We start from the raw sequence: 20,720 nt of genomic DNA, 5'->3' as shown, positions 1-20,720 counted from the left end.
TCCGGATTTTTTTTCCGGAAAGTTACCGGTGCATCTCTGCACCTCCCGCAGATCCAAAATATAATTTTTTAATAATCTTAATATTTTCATATTTCTTTTTTATTAATCTGAATTTATATTCGTCTTCCGCAAATAATGATAAAATCGATTCGAAAATCTTGTCGGTTTTCTATTGACTTTTAATGTTTTCGACCGGACGAATCTTCGATCTCCACGGAGTGCGCGCGGTTTAACGTCAGCGGGTTTCGCGCGCCGTCTCGATAAAACTGCCTGGATGTCCAGCGGTCGACGATCGGAATTCCCGATGCAAATGCATACATACTCCGCTGATGCCTAATAAATTTACAAAAACAAGATTATGCGGCATTGCATCTCGCGCGCGCGCGCGCGCGGTGAGTCACGTTTTTCCACGGACAGACTTTAAAACAGGTTCGTTGAACTAGTTCGCGCCTTTTTCTCCGCCACTTCCTCGCTCACGTCCCCCTCACTTTCGTGAGCGAGGTAGACATCTCGCGACGCGGACGGGGCTTTCGTAGGCGATCTCTATTTGGTCCGAACGGTTAAAGACGGACGATTGCCGTCACGCGGTCGCCATGCTTATTGGACGCTGTCATCTGTATAAGTGCTGCATCTCGGGCTGAATGCCGCGTCGACAATTGCATTGGCGATTGTTGAGGGCGCAGATTTCAAGGGGAGTCCCCCCATTTTCACAGAGACATTTGTTCACATATTCACAAATTGTTTCATCTGTATTTTGTAATACTTGGCGTATACCGGTAGCAATGGATTCGATGGTCTAATAAATATTCAGATAAAGTTTCCCGTTATCATTATTTACTGGAGTAGATATTTGCCGTGGTGACACAGCTAAGAATCCGGATACGCTCGCAATGATACTGCAGCTGCAATTTCTTCCAATTTTCATGGCGACTGCGACATCATCCGGTAGTGCCATTCACGAGGCAAAATTCTCTCCAATTGCAGCTATCTAATGGACTGTCTCCTGGAAATCAGAGCGATCATAACGGTGTAAAGAGAGAGAGAGAGAGAGAGAGAGAGAGAGAGAGAGAGAGTGAGAAATAGAGAAAAAGAGAGGAGGAGGGAGAGAGGGAAGAATCGCCACTGATGCGTGTAATGACGTATCTCGGAGCTCTCCCCGATAAGGTACGCGTATCGGTAACCTCCGTACCTTCTGAGAACACTTTTACAACTGTTATTATGCGATGGGAATTTTACGGTTGTGCACATTGCGTACGCCGACCGATATAATGGAATATCCTGTTAGGATTTGCATTTACGACTTTCGTGGCGCTCCCCCTCCGTCGCGTCGCGTCATCAGGGATCGATAAATATTTATTTAAAGAAGCGCGATGTGGGGAGACGAAGGTGGCGATTTATCAAAGAGCCACCATCAGGGAAAAATTGATTTTTTATTAAGATATGGCGTTAACGGGAATTTTTTTTCCCCCTTTATTATAACGATACGCATCGCGACATGGTCGCACGTCATATAAATTGAATCTATTATTTCAACTCGATTCAATTAGAGGCGACGGACGGTGCAGAGTGACGCGAGGCGCGCGCGCGTTCGCTCAATCTCCATTCTCGATCGCTCGGAATTTCGTGCGGCGGCGGCGGCTCTCTCGCGGCAAAGCGAGAGAGAGATCGTTATCGCCGAAGACGGTTAGGCAACGCGCGTTTTATCGCCGACGTGCAAATATGAGTCTAGCGCGGGACGATAACGTACGCACGCACGCACACGTCCTTCCTTGCGTCGCGTGCTTATAATCGCGGCATTGTTAATCGTTCCGAAGGATGCGAGCGGTATAACAAGGCCAAGGGAGGCGTGTGTCCGTCTCTTATTGTCCAAGTCGGTCTCTCGAGAATTGACGGCGGGTCGGCGATACCCGCGCGTTTTTTCACAAAGCGAACGCCACGAGATAATCTTTCTGAGAATATTCTTTGAGTGCAACATTCTCTATCAGCGGACGTCTCCACCTGTCATGAGTCACGAGATTATTTCTAAGCACTTCTGAGTTACTTTCAAATGATGCAAGGTTCAAATGATTTGTGAACGGTAGCGTCCAGTGTCGGATTCGTTATCGGCCGGAAAATTTTCAGTCCAATTATAATCCATAATAAGTTGAACTAGGCCGCGTAAGTGAATACCACAAATAAATTTGAGAGCGCCTTTCACGGTCGAGGCTAGATCTTGGTGTCTAATAATATTTCTGTGTGAATTCTAAATTAATATTCAGCTACCTATTTGAACTGCACGCCGAATTAATGTCAGGCTTGCAATCACAAGTTGAAAGCCGGAATAGTGAGATCACGATTAGATGGATCTTTAATTTTTGATAATACGATGCGAATAAGCATCTTAAAACACTGCGAAGAAATTATTGCGAAAAATATTACCTCAACTAGGCTTTTTCATTCCATTGTGCGCGTCCATTGTTCTTTACATAAGCTATTCAGAATTTTTCGTCGGATGAGATAGCTTTCTTCGACGCGTCTCCTCAAAATACGGAAAACTACATTTTATTACTTAAGTATATTATCGGATACTATCGTATATATTATCATCGTAATCAATAAAAATGGTATACCACATCGTAAGATGACTGATAACACGTGTTGTTGTACATCCGGTTCGAATCAATTACTCGATTATTGTTGGCTTATCAATAACAGAAGATAGGAGACGTTATCATTTGGCTGACAATGAACGATTTGCCGCGGACGGGTATTAATAAATGTTATTACGAATCAATAAACAACAGTAGGATACATCGATTAAAAGAAATGACATTTCAGTTAAAACAATAGGTATACATATATATGTATATCCTATGTCTGATGCCTTTTTAAGTAAAATTTCTCTGAAGTCTCTCAAAAGAATTTTGTCGGAAATAAAATTTCAACACCTCTTTAAAACGGAAAAAAGATAGGCTAGTCTTCCGATTATCACAGATAATCGACAGATAAGCGATATATTTATATACCACGAGAAGTTTGTTTCGACACAGCAGTTTCCAACGAAATATTGCAGAAGAGGACTGTCGGTGACCGCGACAGAGGCCAGAGCAGCAGCAACGCGATATATCTTGTTGACCGCCACCGCGCCGCGCCGGCGGAACTGCGGTGAACGAACAGACAGTTTCATTGCGGCGGAAGCCGTGAAATCATGCCTCTGCTCTGGTCCGGCACGCGCGGACCGCGGCGCGGCACAACAAGAGGGAACGTTATGCGATCGATCGCGCGGTCAGTAGCCCCATCGGTCATAATTAGCTTGATCCTATAATGGCCCCCCCCCCCCCCTGCCGCGATCGAGTTAGACCGATGGCAAGATCGCCACTCGCTCCCATTGTCGAATGAAACTTGTGTCTGCCGTCGAAATGTGGCGACGACGCGAAGCGGTAAGCTTGGCGAGCGTGACCATTCATCTCGCTGGGCATTGTCAGCTAAGCGCGAACGCCACTTCCCGCCGCTTTCTACGGGGGCCTGACGAAATCCCATCTTTTCCTCCCGCTTCTTTCTCTCTTTCTAACTTTCCCGATTGTGAGGCCCGCTTCCGAGGCCATTCGCCATGTCCCATATGGGCGAGATGCTCCGCCAATACTAATTGGACCAAGATGTTAACGACGCGGCATATGGCGCGATCGATAGTGACAGGCCTTCTATAGAGAGAGGGGAAAATGTTTTACAAACTGCTCACCCGTATTACATTTTATTTGCGTATCTCTAAAAGTTAAAAATGATAGTTAATAATTCTGGTCTAACAAATGAAATATATACGTAATTATAATTATAATCCGTAATGTATAGTCTATACAGAAACGTAATCGATACGCTTAGAATTCTTTAATTTAATCCGTTAATTGGCTTCGACCCCCGACGACGGATTACAACGAACGATCGTTTAAAATGCAGTTAAGCCTCGCTAGAGCGACCACGAAAGAGGCCCGGTCTCGCGACATCCTTGCACTATATAGTTACTCGATATACTCGGTTGTATGGAATCCGTTGAAAGAGAATCGCTCGACCGGAAGTATCCATATACGCTGACTACGATTTCTCTCACATTCTCCAATGTTACGCCGCGTGCAACCGAGAATGCCCGTTTCACACGCCGGACTTCCCTATTCACGGCATTTTTTTTTTCACATTGGCTTCTTCACGACCGACTCTTACTCAATGCGCATGGATTTCTCAATTGTACAAACCGTCATTGGGTATAAAGAAATACGAGAGATACTTAATCTATTCAAATAAATATATAGAGGAAATAGAGAGGAGAAAGGAGCTTTTACAATCTTCCGCGCTAGAAAAATTCTCTAGTATATTAGAAAAGGAGCAAAAGTTTATGTCATCATTCGTGATTTTATTGGCAACTTTTTTTTGTCACGGTGACCCAATAAGCTAAATAAATGTACTCTAACCAGTATTACTTGCTTGATAAAACGTTAGAACGCGTCCCTTGCAATGTAGACCGAGTCCGACTTTGATCAAGTCTGTTTAAAAATCGCTATATATAAATAATGTGTTAATGGCCAAGTATAGCGTCTATTATTATAAGCCAGTGCGTTAAAAGGGCATGGTAAGAGCGCTGGACTGAACTATCCCTTGCTCCCCCCCCCCCTTTCTTCCTCCCCTTCTGAAAGAGGAGCGGAAGCGATCGATGAATCGGCGATCCGTGAAATGTCGGAGCGAATAAGCACTTCTGATAGTCGCGACACAGAAATTGTAATTGGATTCACAATGCGCGGACGTCCGCCGATTTCGCGTGTGTCGCTGCGTCCGTATGTTTTCAATAAATTCAGCGACGAATATTACGAAGTCGAGGCGTGTTCTCGATTAAAAAGTCAATTTTATTTCGTCGACCAAAAGTCAAGTTTATTTCTTTATCCTCCAGGTGTACCACTGGCAGAGTCAAAATGTCAAAATCTCCGGGGTGGACGACATGGTCCTCCTGCCGAAGATCAACGAGGATGCCATCATCGAAAATCTCAGAAAGAGATATATGGACGATTACATATTTGTATCCTTTTTCATGCGTACGGTGCATAATTTCGGAAAAATGTATCGAGATAACTTAATATTAATCTTGAATTAATCTAATCATAAATAATTCGTGAAATGAATGCTCCTTATAAAATGTCATTAGACTTGCATCGGACCCGTACTGGTATCGATTAATCCCTTCAAGCAGATGCCATACTTCGGAGAGAAGGAAGTCGAAATATACCAAGGCGCGGTAAGGATAAATAAGATACTATTAAATATAATTTTTCTCGTTAGAAAACATGAAAGAAAGTCTCGTGTTGTTTTAGGCGCCGTACGAGAACCCACCGCACATCTACGGACTGGCGGACGAGATGTACAGGAACATGCTGATCGACAACGAAAGTCATTGCGTCATTATTAGGTAAACGTACACGATCGCATTTAAGATAATCTTACATGGGAAAGGATTTCGAAATGGTGTACCTAATATATTTTAGAAATTTTTATTTAATATATTTATAACGAAAAATGTCCTTGTCACGTTTCGATATTTTTCCCGCACAGTGGTGAATCGGGCGCTGGAAAAACAGTTACGGCGAAGTACATAATGTCCTACGTGGCGAGGGTGAGCGGCGGCGGCAAGAAGGTGCAGAAAGTGAAAGACGTGATCTTGGAGTCGAATCCGCTTTTGGAAGCTTTCGGCAACGCGAAGACAGTGAGAAACAATAACAGCAGTAGATTTGTACGTTTCAAGTTATACTCGAATTGATATACTATAGTTTTATACAAGTTTGCATTCTGATTTGCTAATATTGTATTATACTATAATCAATAAAGTTATTATTCGAACAGAAAACGAAAGAAGTCTTTTTATATTTTCAGGGAAAATACGTTGAGATGCAATTCGGGCCGGGCGGTCAGCCGAACGGTGGCAAAATTTCGAATTTTCTTTTGGAAAAATCAAGGGTGACTTGCCACAATCCCGGCGAGCGGAACTTTCATATATTTTATCAGCTGCCGACGGGTGCCCATGAGGAAATGAAAAGTGAGTGATTCAAGTGAATGATTAAGAGATAAAAAAGTTAAGAGAATATCGTTGGCAAATGAAAAGTAATGTAGAATAGTTTAGAAATGTTTAGAGGTATAATAAAAGAGGATTTAAATTTTATAGCGGAATATGGATTGACGGACCTCTGTTATTATCAGTATCTGAGTTACGGTGGTAATTATAAGGTGGACGGAACAAACGATGCGCGGGACTTTCAGGAAACCCTTAAAGGTACGATATATCAAGTTGTATCTGACAGTGTTAATTCATTTTTGTGCACAATTACAACTATAATAGTATATAATGTTTCATAATTATTATAGTACATTTTCTCGTATCGTGTTTCTTAATTACTAATAGACTTCTCGCTAATTTAATAATTATGTATTGTCTTATGTCTACAGCGTTGAGAGTTATGGGAATAAAAGACGCAGAAATGACGGATATATTCAGACTGGTAGCTGGAATTCTTCACGTGGGAAATATACAATTTGTCGAGAGCGGCAATTACTCGCAGATTGCCGATAAACAATGTAAGCGGCTCTCCATTTAGAAATAAAAATATGATATAATAATGATTAATTATATAACTTATCGGTGTAGCTTTGTCTATATATAATAAGTCGCACGAAACGCATATCTATCTGTATATCTTATCGTATATAAACACTACCAATCGATCGATAATAAAATAAGTTTTAATATCTGCGCGTGTCTGTATTATTATCTACGTTATTATCTACATTTTCCGGTTTTTTTTTCTAATCGTGTGAATATACTTTTAGTTCTCGAGTTTCCAGCCTACCTCTTTGGAATCTCGGCAGAGCAGCTGTCGCATAAGTTGATTTCCCGTGAATTCGAGTCGAAATGGGGAAATCAATCCGAGAGCGTGGACGTGACATTGAATGTGGAACAGGCGCTTTATACGAGGGACGCTTTGGCAAAGGACATCTACGCTAGGCTTTTCGACTATTTGGTCAAGGTGTGGCAGAGCACTCGTTCAAAATTTCAAAGTTTATCCAAAACGATTAATTTTATAATTATGTAGAAAAAACTGCCCATTTTTTACGCTATTATTATATAATTTTTTTGTTAGAAAAAAAATGTACGTACATTTCGTATCGTATTAAAAGTTGATCGTACGACGAGTATCAATCGGTGTTTCCATAGAAAATAATTATTTGATCTCTTTAACTTTTTCTCAAGCAAGAGGCAAATTACTCTTATTTGGCATAAAAATATATTTAGAAATATCAACTTTAGTTAAATCAACGTAATCTTTTAATCCAAAATTATATCGAATAATTTAAAAAAACGCTTAGTGATTGAGTAAATGACGATTTTTACAGAAAGTCAATTCAGCCATGGAGACAGACACGGACGGATATGAGATCGGAATTTTGGACATATACGGCTTCGAAATCTTTGAGAAGAACGGATTCGAGCAATTTTGCATAAATTTCGTGAACGAGAAGTTACAGCAGATTTTCATTGAGCTCACATTAAAAGCGGAGCAGGTAAGCCCTTTCATTAATATAATATTATTTTCTTTGTCGCATTAAATTAGTTTAAATTAGTTTCGTTATTTGTTCGTGTCTTTTAAAGACAAACAGCGACTTGCCAAAGAATGTGAGTAATAAAAATATTTTACTGGCTTGCGCGCTTATTGATATTACTAAAGCAGTTAATATATTACTATTCTCTTAATTTTAGATTAGTTTAACTATATTTATATATATATATTACAAGCATATATTAATCTGTATAAATAACAATATATATTTTTATCGTGAATCGTTATGTCCGGCATAAATTAAGGTTAATATTAGAACGTCAAATTTAACGTTGTAAAACGTTAAATTTTCTCCGAGACATAATAATAACTTCTACAAAATTAGTATTCTATTTTCAGAATTTCGATATGATTAATTAAGGTCTGGCTTTTCTCGTATTAAATACCGACTTAAAAACCGAAATAAAAAAATTGGAAAATTGAATTTCTGTACAATGAAGACATATAGTATCGATAACTTTTCAGAATTCTATCTTTTATATCATGTCTAATCGTCAAAATTCTTTTTAAATATCAATAACCTTTAAAAGTCTTTTAGAGAAGACCTAGAAGTGACTTTGTTAATTATACAGAATTCTGAAAATTCTGAAAACAGAGTATTTACTTAAAGATAAAGTAATATTTTTCATGCAATCACAGCTAACTCCTCAACGTGATGTCCAAAATTTCGTGACGCTTACAAAATATCATTAAATATGATAAAAATTCTGGTCAATGATTAACCATAAAATGTTTTCGATAAGTAACAAACGATAATTCATGATTTGACAAAGGAATTATACAAAATCAGTGTCAATGATTAATATGCGATTAATATTCGTTTCGAAATGTCGTCGAATCAATTTTTTTTTTGTACTTTTAAACAAGCATGAAATGCGATCGAAAGTCTTCAGGATCGCATTTCAATATTTTCAATCCCTACTTCTCGAGGAAGTTAATTTTCTAGCTCTCACAGAGATATTTGATTTTATTCTTCGACGAAGCCGTATCCCGGCAGGATGTCTGTCCTCCTAAGCGGGTACCTCTGCACGGGGGTGGTCTGCGCCATCAGGCTGCGTCCGTAGACCTTGCTGGGCGGCGCGGGTATCTGTTTGGGTAGCTCGCTGGACGTGACCATGGTGTTCTCCGTGGTCGACGCCGGCTCGTCCGCGCCGTAGAACGTCGCCCGATCGCTCGTCCTACCGATCTCGTTGTTACTCGTCAGAACGATACCGTCGACGCGACGATCGAACTTCTTGGGCGGTCGTGTCTTCTTGTCCCGCGTCTTCCAGTCGGTCTGCCTCTCGAAAGGTCGCGTGACCCTGAGGTAACCCACCGCGCCCTCGCTCGTGGTCGCCGTGGACGGCGGGACGACCGCGCCGGTGTCCTTGCGGAAGGAGCCGCTGTGTCCCCGCACGTTCACGTAGACCTTGGGCCGGCCGCTCTTCAGGTAGTACAGCTTCTCGTCGAGGCTCGGCAGCTTTGGCGGGTTGAGCGACGCGCGCTTGTCGTCGTCGAAGGTGTCCAGACGGTAATTCGGGCTTAGGCCCATGTCTCGCACGCCGAGGATCGAGTGCGGGATCACCTCGGGATTCGGGTAGCCGTCGTTATTCGGCGTGCGCCGTTCCGCGGCGGCCCGTTGCTCCTCCTTCAGCATCGTGCGCATCAGGCCCTGCAAATTCGCGGCGTCCATCTCGTCCGCGCCCTGCAGCTCGATCTCGAAGAGCCTGCGACGAGGGGAGAGGAAACTCAATTTCACTTAATTTCATGTAGATTATAGCTTTTCGCTAACGCGGAACGAGCGCCGAAGATTGCTATCGAACGGACGGGACTTTGAGACCGCCGCGAACAATCGACCGTAAATACACAGTATGAGTGGCAGATGGGAATATAGCGCGGCATCGAATCTAATCGGATATTAGCGGTAGGCATCGTCGGGCGATTGCGGGAGATTGCTTTTTTCATTTTCACGACATTACCGAGGTTAATCCGATCGCGATTACAGGTGTCGTTGTTCAAACAATACTGCCACTCTGCCGAAACTCGTGCGGATATTCGTGATTACTGATTATTAAACATCAGCATCAGCGATCGCGCGGTCGCGCGGAGCAGAGAGAATCGAGAGACAATCGGTTTATTGTCCGGCCTTAATCGCGCTTACTGTTTTGCTTTCAAAATTACCGGTTGCGCCCCCCCAGGCGGCGTATATCGGCGCCCGAAGAATACGAATTGTGGTCACGTAAATCTGCAGCCGTCGTCGAAATTACACGGGTGCAATTACCCCGCTCGGGTTTCTCACGTTTCTCGTGCGCCCGCAACGAAGACGGCTTTTCATTCGCGCTAATTGGGCCGCTTTCCGCCGGTGGGAAAGAACAGTGCGGCGCGGTTTCAGGTAGGATTTTCCTCTTTTGTTCGGGGGGCGATTTGAAATCGCGAGACCCGAGTAAATATCGTTTCGTAATCGTCGGTGAGTCAGTCGTAGAGTTTCCCCGAGGAGGAGCTCTAAAGTTAAGTAGAGTGGAATAATTATCCGGGTCCACATCGTTGTCCATCCGTTAATATTTACGGCGAAACGAAATTAATAAAAGACTCTTTGCAGGTCACGCAAATAAAGTTTCCGACACTGCAAAATCAAATTCACGATCGATTCGTCAGAGGAGTGATCCTCGATTAAGGTCTTTATACTATTTCAAAACTCTACGTTTCGATTATACCGGTGATCGATCGGGCGGTAACAATTGACGGACCGATCGATCACTTCGCGTTCGCGATTCTAAGCGCGAGACGAAAGTGAATTGCCGGTGCGGAGCGTGCGACGACCGTGGAATATAATATCGGTACCGGTATCGGGGCGATTCGAGGGAGAGGAAAAAAAGGCGGTGGCGCGGAAAAGGCCGCGCGCGTTCGAGCGAACGTTCGAGCGAATTGGTACCTGTAGTCCTCGGGATCGGGCCTCTCCACGTTGGTGCTTCGCAGGGCGCCGTGCAGGGACTTGCCCTCGAGGGATTTGCGCGCGGACAGTTCCTGGTGGATGTGATTAGGCGACGAGGGTGGCCTCGGCAGCACCATGGCCGACGCGGTCAACTCGAACAGGACGAGCAGCACCGTGGCGCAGACACTAATTCCCCGCGACATCCTGCAAAGATTGTTTTCCCCGTGTGAGAAAAACTCTCCGTCCACGACGCGGGCTTGATCTCGTTTACTTGAACTATAATTTCGTCGAAGGTTTTTTTCCCCCCCTCTTTCTTTTCATGGTACTCTTGTAAAATTTGTTTTGCCGCGCTCCAAGACCGGGATTAATCGTCTCGTTCTCGTTTTATTAAAGCACACGGCGTGCGGCCGTCAAAGAGAAATTGTAGAAAACGCGTTACGGCGGTGTCTCTCCCGCGATTGGTCAATCCCCGCTTATATAAGACGCACAATGCATGTGTGTCTCCAATTGAAATTCGCCAGACCGGAAATTAATAACGATTAGCACGAAACAGCGCCCGACACAGGATGTCCCGCGTAATCAGGGCGGTCGTCGCGCGCCCAGGCGCGTGGTGTTATTTCTGTCTCTCCTTTTTTTTCTTCCTTCTCGGACCAGTCGGGCGATTTCACGCTGGGCGTTTTCTTGCCGCCGAAAAACCGCGGCGGCAGGAAGCCACGACGACGAGATAACGGGACGGGACTCGCCGACGTGCTCGACCACGCCGTGTAACGAGCACGTTAGCAATAAACGTGGTGAAAGTTTTACCCGCGCGCGCGCGCGGTGGGCCCCGGCCCGGTGAACAAAATGATACAATTTCTCTTGTTTTCCTTACGTAAGGTATGTACGCGCGCGTATTCAGGGAGCGTATTATATGTGGCACTCGAAAGACAATTGCCGTAGACAATCGACGCGGGCACAATTTTCTCGGTGCTTACTTATAGGTTTTCTATAGACTCGGCGTTACTCCCGGGAGGAACGATGCGAAGAAATATAAATTCCTCGAAAGAGAGCGCGAAAAGAGAGAGAGAGAGAGAGAGAGAGAGAGAGAGAGAGAGAGAGAAGCGGCAAATCAAACCGAATAGACTCGTTACACTTTTGCCGCTTGATAGTCTCGCGCGTTCCCGATAGATAGTTTTCCGATCTCCCGATCTTTTGCGCGCGCGCGTAATAAACACGACGACGATCGACGCTCGCGATTCGGAGCGGATCGATATCCGCTCGCGCGGCGATTCGCGCGGCGTGCGAATCGCGGCATTGTCTCTGACGCGCCTTTGTGTACCGCAGTCTTATATCTATAGCGCGTTCGGCGAACGAATCCGGCTGTTTTGACGGCTGGATGAAAATCATCTCGCCATTTCCTATACATTCTACGGCCAGTTTACCCGCGCGGTATGATAATTGCCCGCCGGGTACGACACGATACGTTCCAATAAGCATTCAGCTCTCCTCTCGCGCGGATGGTGCAATAATTGAACGGGGATCGAGGGATTATTTCCCCAGGATAATACGCTCACCTTGCGCTGCACGAATCAAATAATCGAGGTGCGAGGTACAAGGTTGAACCCGCGGTGCGGCAAAAAGCCTTGTTTCACAATGCTTATACGACTACAGTCGGGTCCTTACGCCTCTCCGGTTATTTATAGTTTTAATTGTGTATTAATTCTGTAGCGTTTCCCGGTTGATCCGCGGTGGATTGTTACCCCGAGAGATATTTCCTTCGCTCGCGGAAGGCCGCTTTCGTGAGGTTTCACATTTTGCGAGGTATACGCCTCGTGGTGAGCTACGAGCCATTGTCTTCGCGCGCCATTTTAAGATTAATACCGATATAATTTCGCCAAGTTGATATTTTAAATACCAAATGTACGACGGATATAGTGATCCTCACGCTGGGAATAGCTATAGAAATAGACAAATCGCGACACGAAGTACTTTCTCGCTGCGTATGCACTTAGAGCGCGTCAAAAATTGAACTCTGCGGTATATTAAAATCCTTGCTCAATCTAAACGAAAGTCTCTTTTCTCTTTTATTAGTGTATTATTAAGAAAGCGATATATCTCATCCAAATGGAATGACCGCTGAAACTTATTTCCGCGCCGCATGAATCAAATTATAAATTTATTCTGTCGATATTCCACGGGCAATTTTCGCGAAACTCTGTTCAAGCATGAAAGATACAATTCTCGAAAACTATTCGTCTGCAGTAATCAATTTTAGCGCTCGACAATTCGCGATCGTAGTAAGAACAACGTTCCTAAAGACCGAATAAAATCGTTTCTTTTTTCTTTTCTTTCGACCGTGAAAGTATCCGTGCCGGCCGGATAATTACAACCTTTTTCATTCCCGCAGCGAATCGTTTGTAATTTTTTCGGTTTTGTTCACTACTTTCTCCACTATCCTTTTAAGTTTTTTTATATCGTCTCCTATTAGAAATTAATTTAAAAAATATATATATATATAATTTTATCGTTTTTTATTAGAAATTTATTAGAAATTAAAAACAGAAATAATTATCGAGCAGTCGAGCGATAGCGACGGCGAGTCGACCGAGAAAAGTTACCGTATATATGATACAGAATAATATTACGGGCGATTACGAAAGCGGTTTAAGTGTGATTGTGAGGTGCTAATCATACTGACCAAGAATACGCGGTTGTTTCTCCGCAGTTAGAAAATCTCTAAGGATTTCTGAAGCCGAGGAGTACTTTCTAGATCATGTTTTACAATCAGTGAAAGGTCTTAAAGGTGGAAATAATATCTCGAAAGTAAGACAAATCTCCGATATAAATTCAAGAAGCAAACGATCTAAGCGCGTTACCGTAATAACGTTGAATAATTCGATCGCGATAGCGGCCTACATCGAGAAAGCTATATGTACAGTATCCCGGAACGCGTAAAAGGACACAAGGGGGGTCCCGGGTGAAGTGTATATAAACCGAGAGGATACAGGAGGACGTTATCAAACCGGTTTTCGCGAAACAGATGTATTCGCGCGATAGACGATATTTACACGAGCGTATAGCGGGTACACCGCGATGTGTACACCGGACAACAAAGAGAGGTGCCCCCGCGACGTCCGGCAATCTCGCGTTACCGTTTCACCCGGCAGAAGTGTACACAATATATAAACGCAATATAACGGGCAGATCCCTTCTTTCCCGGGGCACCACGCGCGCTGCACTCTCTCGCCGCGAGTTCTCTATCCCGCGCGCCTCCGCGTGTTGTGCACACCGTGGGTGTGGCATCGGCGCGGCGAACAGGTTCTCTTAAAAAGTGCAAGTGCAATCGTTGCCCTGGTGAACGTGCTCGGGCTCCGACGGCTCGATGAAGCGGAGCGTGCGACTCTCCACGTGGGGAGCCGACCTGTCAAGCGGCGCTGGTTCTCACCAGCGCGCGGCGCGCGGCGCGCGTTTACCGAATCCGCGCACCCTGACATTTCGTGTCGACGTCATCGCGCGTCGCGCCGATTGCATTTCGCACGCGTGCGTTTTTTTTTATCTCTCCATGCCAACCGTGCAATTTTCCCCTCTCGCCGTGACGCAATTTCGCGCGCGGGACTCTCGACGGCGCAGCTATATACTTGCCGCGCGCGCGGAATTACGATATCGCTACAAGTTAACCGGCTAGTTGGTGCTCGAAACGTGCTCTCGGGACGTCGGTACGCGAAATGCTATACAGGCGTATTTCCGCGTATTCCGGGCTTGCTGACAAATTTCTTTTACGTCGAGAGAACCGAGATGACTATATACGTGTGTCTAATTGCGCCCTGTGCGAGCGCTTATCATTTCACTTCCCACAAGTCGCGAAGACGCAGAAAGTCCAAGTAAATATGCTTAATTTTCGAGAAAGTTACAGGCTCGATCGTTTAAGTCTTTTGCGGTCGGGGAATAATCGAAATCGCGCGGTTTCCCCCTAATCGCGATCGGTAAAGAATGTCTTCGGGATTTCCGTCAGGAAGTTCGAAAAGAAAACAGGAAACGGCGGAGTCTCCGACGGCCTTTTTTTCGGCCCCGAACGTTAACTCTCGAGATATCGAAATTCTGAGAAGTATTTGCCTCTGCTGTTGATAACCAGATAATCACGGCCGTCGTCGCCTCGAACAATTTTGAAAGTGGAGTAAATGGCGAGAAGATTCGACAAGTTACGAACTTTAACGGGAAAAATAAATCTTGCTTGTGCGCCGCGAAAATTCTATACCGATTCGAATTGAGGAGCTTATACCCGCAAGTTTTACAACGCGATCGTAAAGTATCGTGCGCGCGAATGGAATGATGGATCTCTGCGTGCCGCTCCAAACGTGGGCGAGTCCGTTTAAAATAGAACAAGACAGATTTGTTACTCATCGTCCATTGTGGCGTTTCCAGTTCTGACAAATGAACGTCCGGCTGAAATGCGAATGATCGTCCATCAATCGCGCTCAAATTGTGTAAAAATCCTCCTATCCGGGACAGAGAAAAATATCGCGCGCAATGCAGCGCTGCAGAGTTAAAGCGCAGGGCAAAGTTAAAAAATACGATACACGCCGACATTCGACCTTTTCGTTAATATCGATAAAAAGCGTTAGAGAGCTGCCGTGGTGTGTCGTGGTGTGCGCCAGGCGGGCACGCGCTGTATCTACGAGTCGCGTCGCGTCCGTATGTAGATCTCTCGCGAGCGAATGAAGACGAAACGGCGGCGAAGTAGGACGGGGAGAATTTATTGTCGCACACGCAGCCTCCGCGACGTACGATACGAGACTGGAACGAATAATTTGAATGCAAACTGGGATTCATAAATAATCCCCGGTACAGTTACACGCGCGCGAAAAATATCTAACAATAAGAAGAAATACTTAAGAAGTAGCGTCCAGGCTGGAGAAACGGACGAATGCCCGAGGAGGAATACCTATATTTGTACGAAGGAATATTTGTATTGAAAAGTATAAAACGGGAAAAAATGTATGTGTGTGTGTGTGTGTGTGTATTGTAAATTATACGTTTATATCATCACAATTATATGCTCATCAAAATATCGTTATACAATTATATGTGTAATGTCTCTTTACAGATATATTTACTGTGAAACTTATAATTATTCCTTGGATCTCCCACTGGGAATAAAGTAAATAACTCGCGTATCAGATATTGCACCGGCAAGTTTTTTAATTAACCTCTATATTGTTCTGTTCGCGATGAAAAATTTATGACGTCGCAATATCACGGTGTGTATTACGTCTACGATAAGATAGAGGTGGGGATAGTCGCGCGTAAATAAAGGAAGTTGAGTTGCGAGGAGGGATGCGAAATCGGTGACGCGTGCTGGGCCCCGATTTCACTATTAATTAGTATTCGTAATCGTGCGCGGAACGGGTAACGGGATCGACGATACGAATGATCGAAAGTCGATGTCGATTCGCTTTCCTAATACCATAGCTCGCAAGGGATAAACGCCGTGTTTTCGGCTGTGTTTTCGAGAGAGATCTCTTTCGCGATATTACGGGGCGCGGGGGGGGGGGGAGATTCCTAGAAAGCGCGGCCGATTTCAGATGGACTGGAGATTATTGGAAAATCCGCTCGGCAAGTAACGCTCCTCGGCGCGATGATATCGCCGCGTTAAGTCACGCACAGCGGACAACGCGGCGGCGATGGTCAGCGCGGTGCGCGGTATCGCCGGAACCTTAGAAAGTCGAGGAAACGCTGCATGCCGCGGCGGTTGCATGCGAACCTCGGTCGACTCCCACGCCACACTTACCGGGCACTTGCCGTTCTTACGTAAATACACTCGCGGGTCGCGTTATCGTTCCCCGATCCGCCGTCGATCGGCCTCCGGGTGGCGAGGTGGGCGGAGGTGCAATTAAATTCACACCAGAACGAAAGTGAGAGTGTGTGGTCAAGGCCCCCCAGAGGGGATATCCCGCCCTGCCCGCGGGGATATTGTCTAAGTGCTGCAGTATACCTTTTTAAATAGTTTCAAAGACGACTTTCGAGCGTGTATATACATATATATATATATATATAAACCGTCCTGTTGGAGATAAATTGCTTTGGTCCTTTATTGAAAGTGCTAAAACGGCGACGTCATCATTCTTTCTTTCCTCGCTCCCTGTATAACGCGCGCGTTACGAAATCACCCCTGACGGGGAGGAAGGGTTTCACAATGGCAAACAGAAATAGTATATACTCGGCCGTATGACGCGGAAAGCGATAATTGACGATCGTTATTCGGTACGGCGCCGCGCCGCGCAATCCGTGAATATGCCGACGTCTTGCTCAAAATATAAAAAGTGTTACGTGCCTCTCACTGGAAAAAAAAGGAAAAAAAAAGAGAGAGAGAGAGACCCGCAACTAGAGCGCCGCGCCTTTTCTCCTTCCGTTCCGCCGCGCAGGAAATGATCACCCGATCTGAAAACGTGCGAGTCATCGCTTTGATGGATCGATCACGATTGTCCCGCAGCGGACACGAAAACGAGCGCGCCCGGGCACGGGCACTTAATTGGTCCTTTACGTAATCGCGCTTTTTCGATCGGGCGCGCGCGCGCGCGCGCGTGAATCAAAGTCACCTCGCTTGCTTCTTTTTTCTCCTTCTGCGCACCCTTATGCGGAAAACGAAGGGAAGCGCGAAACTTTTCTATATAGAGAGGGAAGTAAACGAACGATCGATCAAACGATTAATCAACGCTGCCGAAGACGAAGCGACTCTTGCACTCCCCCGCGCGCGCTCCGATTATTCTCCGTCCTCGCCGCTTCATTTTTCTAACGCTAATCAAGCTTGTCGGGACTGGTTAAGAGAGCGGTAAGCGCACTTCGCGAACGTTTATGAGACTCGTTTGATTACGACTTTGCGGCCGCTCTTTGTTCGAGCTGCAGTTCGCGATGGCGTTTCACAACGCGCGGCAATTAAGTTTCATTAAAGAATATTGGCGGATAGCGAGCGGTTTAATCTAGCACGCACCGACATGTTGCGAAGTATCTATATAAATGAATATCGACTCACGCGATACTTGATATCACGACGCAATTCGCGTAGGCGTAGATCATTTTCAAGATCGTCTCGTTATCTTTTCCTTTTTCTTTCATTTTAACTTTTCACGAAATATATATATTTATAAATATATATATAATTATATATATATATTTATAAATGCTTATTTGCAATAAAACAAGATTTAATTCGAGAATTATATTTCCGCGCTCAAGATATAATCGTTACAACGAATCGTGTTTTAGACACGACGAATAAACGTCGTACGTAGTTTCCATTTCGCTGACGATTTACCGCGTCTTAAACAACTGTACCTTTACAGATCACCTGTCACGCTTATACACGCGAATCGAGATTTAAGTCCTCTCCGACTTTACGAGCGAGGTTCGAACGCGCAATAGCGGTATGGGGATAACCGCAACGATAAAATCTGAATGCCACTTCCATATCCGAACGTCATCCGTGACATGACGAATCTTCTTTCGCCTTGTCTCCGTCGCGCTATTTAAATTGATCGTCGCGGCCGCCGTTCGTCGCGAGACGTTCACAAGGCGGACACGTAAATCGCCAGACACTGTCTCTCGTTCAACCGTGGCGAATCGCGAGAGAGACTGTTACCGTTGGTACACTTACAACTAGGAGGCGTTCCATTGAGGCCGACAATGCTAAAACTTGGCCAACAACACTAATGGATATTAATGTTAATCGATTGTTTGTTGACACGCATATAAATGAGTGCTAATAAAGATGCCAAAGAGGCATTCATTTCGGAATGAATCAAACGTACCTGAGACTCACGAAGCAACGAGCATGCGATCTCCTTGGATCCTTGGCGCCTCTGCGAGATCGTCCACCTCGGCTGTCGCCTCCTGACTCCGCAAAAAATCCGCGAATCTTCCTCCCGGCAAGCGGATCACTCGGTCTTTTTATTATTATTACGTAACGCGCGGTCCATTCGTCCGCGTGCGCGCGAGGATCGCGCCGATCGGCATACCATTCGCGGCGCGGAGGAACAAAACGTTACGATCGCGGCTCCGCTCCGTGTGCACTGCGGCCAAGGATCGAGTGAAGGTAATGAAATAGCTAAGTGAAGCGATCGCCGTCTCTCTTTCTCCCTTGTTCTTCCCACGTGCGGCTTTCCACCACTCCTCGCGCCACGGGGTTCCTCGATTGGTCGCGTATCTCTCTTGGTCGCGGCGGCTTTTAAATCCTTTTCTGCGGCGCACGTGGCTCGGGCGGAAATGCACCTGTCAAACATACTCTCGCAACAAGGTCAATCCTAACGATGTAAAATCGGTCTAAGATACATCCTTTTTCTTTTATGTCGACCACAAAATGATGGTTTTATTTTCGCGTTACTTTAAATGCGCACTTTTGTGCGATACGGATGCTTTATTTATACAAGAATCGTGGCCGCAAATTGAATTGTTTTGCTTCAATGTTGCGAGGAAGTTGTTTTGCCTCCAGATTAGCGGTCTGTCTAGCGATTATAGCGTAATGGCCGTGCGCATCTCCGTAATAAAGTCAACATTGTCGCAACAATGGTGACCATTGAATTCCTCGTGGATGTATATCAAGATGACATCTTTCGCGTTCTCGATCGCGCGTCGCGATAAGAATACAGTTAGCTTTATATTCTGGTAAGAGACAATGAAGACACTGAAATTAAAGTGATACGTAATTATGATACTCTCTGATGCATATCTCGAAATCTTTATAGCTTCAACTTCGTTGTACCTTTGTAGTACACGCCAGTCTTCGCGCTTGTTAAAATAATATTTATTTAAAAATATATATGGAATATGTACTACAAAGGTACAATGAAGTTGAAGCTATAAAGATTTCGAGATATATGCAGTATCATAATTACGTATGAAAATATATATGGAATTTTGGTCGCGTAATAAGATGAATTTTTTGTCAAAATTTAAAATACGTAGATTTTTCCTTCGTCAAAATTCTTACTAATCTCGCATAAATGAACAAATATGAAAAATTTATGTGCTCCATGTGGCACACAAAATCTTCGATATATAAAAATATAGATCACCACAGTTACAGTTCTTTTGTGTGTCCTTTTAATGCAGGAAGAATTTTGTTAGGGAACAAAACAGCTTAAACGGAGACGGTAATTGACATTTGGCATCTAACTGTTGCACAAATCCGGTGATCTCTCGCAAAATCGAGACTCTCTATCTTTCTTTCTCTCTTCATTTTCACCGTCGTTAACCCAGAATACACACATCCATCTTCTCCATTATCTACGTTTTTCTACCCGCTCTTCTCCTCTCGCCAAACCCAGCAATTCCGGCAACAATGAAGCACGGTTTCCCATGAGAAGCATTTGTGACTCCCGATCTAATTAGTCTGTCCGTCGCGACCTTTTTTTTCAGCTCATTAATGTTAATTCGAAACAAGTGTGTGCGTGGCGTGTGCATCAGGCACTTGTTCTCGTAAAAGTGTAAAGCGGAGTGTTTCTGGAATGTGAGATAATCGGAGAGATCGGTATTCGAATTAATAATTAAAAAAAAATTACTGCGAATATATGAATATTAATTAAATTTGGTTTCGATGAATTAAAATGCAAGACGAGCTACTTTTTTAATTTTCGTATTAAGTTATTTATGAAAATTAAAAAAATTAATAACTTTCCCTTCTTCACAAGGTAATTTTTTTTTGCAGCGAACTCTATCACCGTGAAAAAACTAACAAACGCTGCACGCACCGAAAGCAGAATTATTCTTATAAAATAAATGAAACACCGGTCAAATATAACAATCAGAGAATAAGGTACTCCGTTGCAAAATGCAGGTCGGCACATATACCCTCGCGTGCGGTATTGTTCACACGCGCGTGTGTTAAACGAGGCGCTATTTTAATTATTGTCCCGTCTAACGGAATCCGCTTTGAGAAAATAGCCGGAAATTGCTCGCGTTCGCGCTTACGGGCAGAAGCATCGGTGCTGCATTTGCGACGCACCTCCTCGGTGCCCTGGCTGGTGCGACGGATGCCGCGCCGGGTACACGACACGACAATGCATTTCGTGGACGCATTCCGCGATGCCGTACGGCAAATCAGAGCACGTATCCGTTGGATCGGGCGCGTTGGACCGCCGCCACCGCCTACGGATAGCGGCGGACGTAAGCGTGTAAAGATATACGATCGAAGGTGAAACGGACGCAAG

At 44.7% G+C, this 20,720-nt stretch overlaps 2 protein-coding genes across 3 annotated transcripts in view; one reads left to right on the top strand and one right to left on the bottom strand.

Moving 5' to 3' along the window:
• LOC105462637 (unconventional myosin-Ie-like) overlaps positions 1–20,720 on the top strand; it is a 31,250-nt gene that overhangs the window by 1,561 nt on the left and 8,969 nt on the right. Inside the window, exons 2-10 of the mRNA XM_011709359.1 lie at positions 4,916–5,041; positions 5,168–5,257; positions 5,334–5,428; positions 5,572–5,749; positions 5,890–6,052; positions 6,179–6,286; positions 6,460–6,588; positions 6,841–7,037; positions 7,405–7,572. Of these exons, the coding sequence (XP_011707661.1) occupies positions 4,916–5,041; positions 5,168–5,257; positions 5,334–5,428; positions 5,572–5,749; positions 5,890–6,052; positions 6,179–6,286; positions 6,460–6,588; positions 6,841–7,037; positions 7,405–7,572 (1,254 nt within the window). The remainder of the gene's footprint in view (positions 1–4,915; positions 5,042–5,167; positions 5,258–5,333; positions 5,429–5,571; positions 5,750–5,889; positions 6,053–6,178; positions 6,287–6,459; positions 6,589–6,840; positions 7,038–7,404; positions 7,573–20,720) is intronic.
• On the bottom strand, positions 8,471–18,599 carry LOC105462636. 2 transcript variants are annotated; one of them, XM_011709357.1, is made up of 3 exons: positions 18,324–18,599; positions 10,540–10,743; positions 8,471–9,334 (listed from the first exon to the last, which is right to left on the bottom strand). In XM_011709357.1, exons 2-3 carry the CDS (start codon positions 10,740–10,742, stop codon positions 8,596–8,598), a joined length of 942 nt encoding a protein of 313 aa, XP_011707659.1. In that variant the 5' UTR covers position 10,743; positions 18,324–18,599; the 3' UTR covers positions 8,471–8,595. The 2 variants fall into 2 exon arrangements, with proteins under 2 accessions (XP_011707659.1, XP_011707660.1); XM_011709358.1 differs by having other exon boundaries at positions 10,540–10,746; positions 18,325–18,599.

This window comes from Wasmannia auropunctata, unplaced genomic scaffold (assembly GCF_000956235.1).
Source record: "Wasmannia auropunctata unplaced genomic scaffold, wasmannia.A_1.0 LD336095.1, whole genome shotgun sequence".
NCBI lineage: Eukaryota > Metazoa > Arthropoda > Insecta > Hymenoptera > Formicidae > Wasmannia > Wasmannia auropunctata.
The sequence above is the reverse complement of the archived record's forward strand: the minus strand, read 5'-3'. Positions and strand labels throughout refer to the sequence as shown.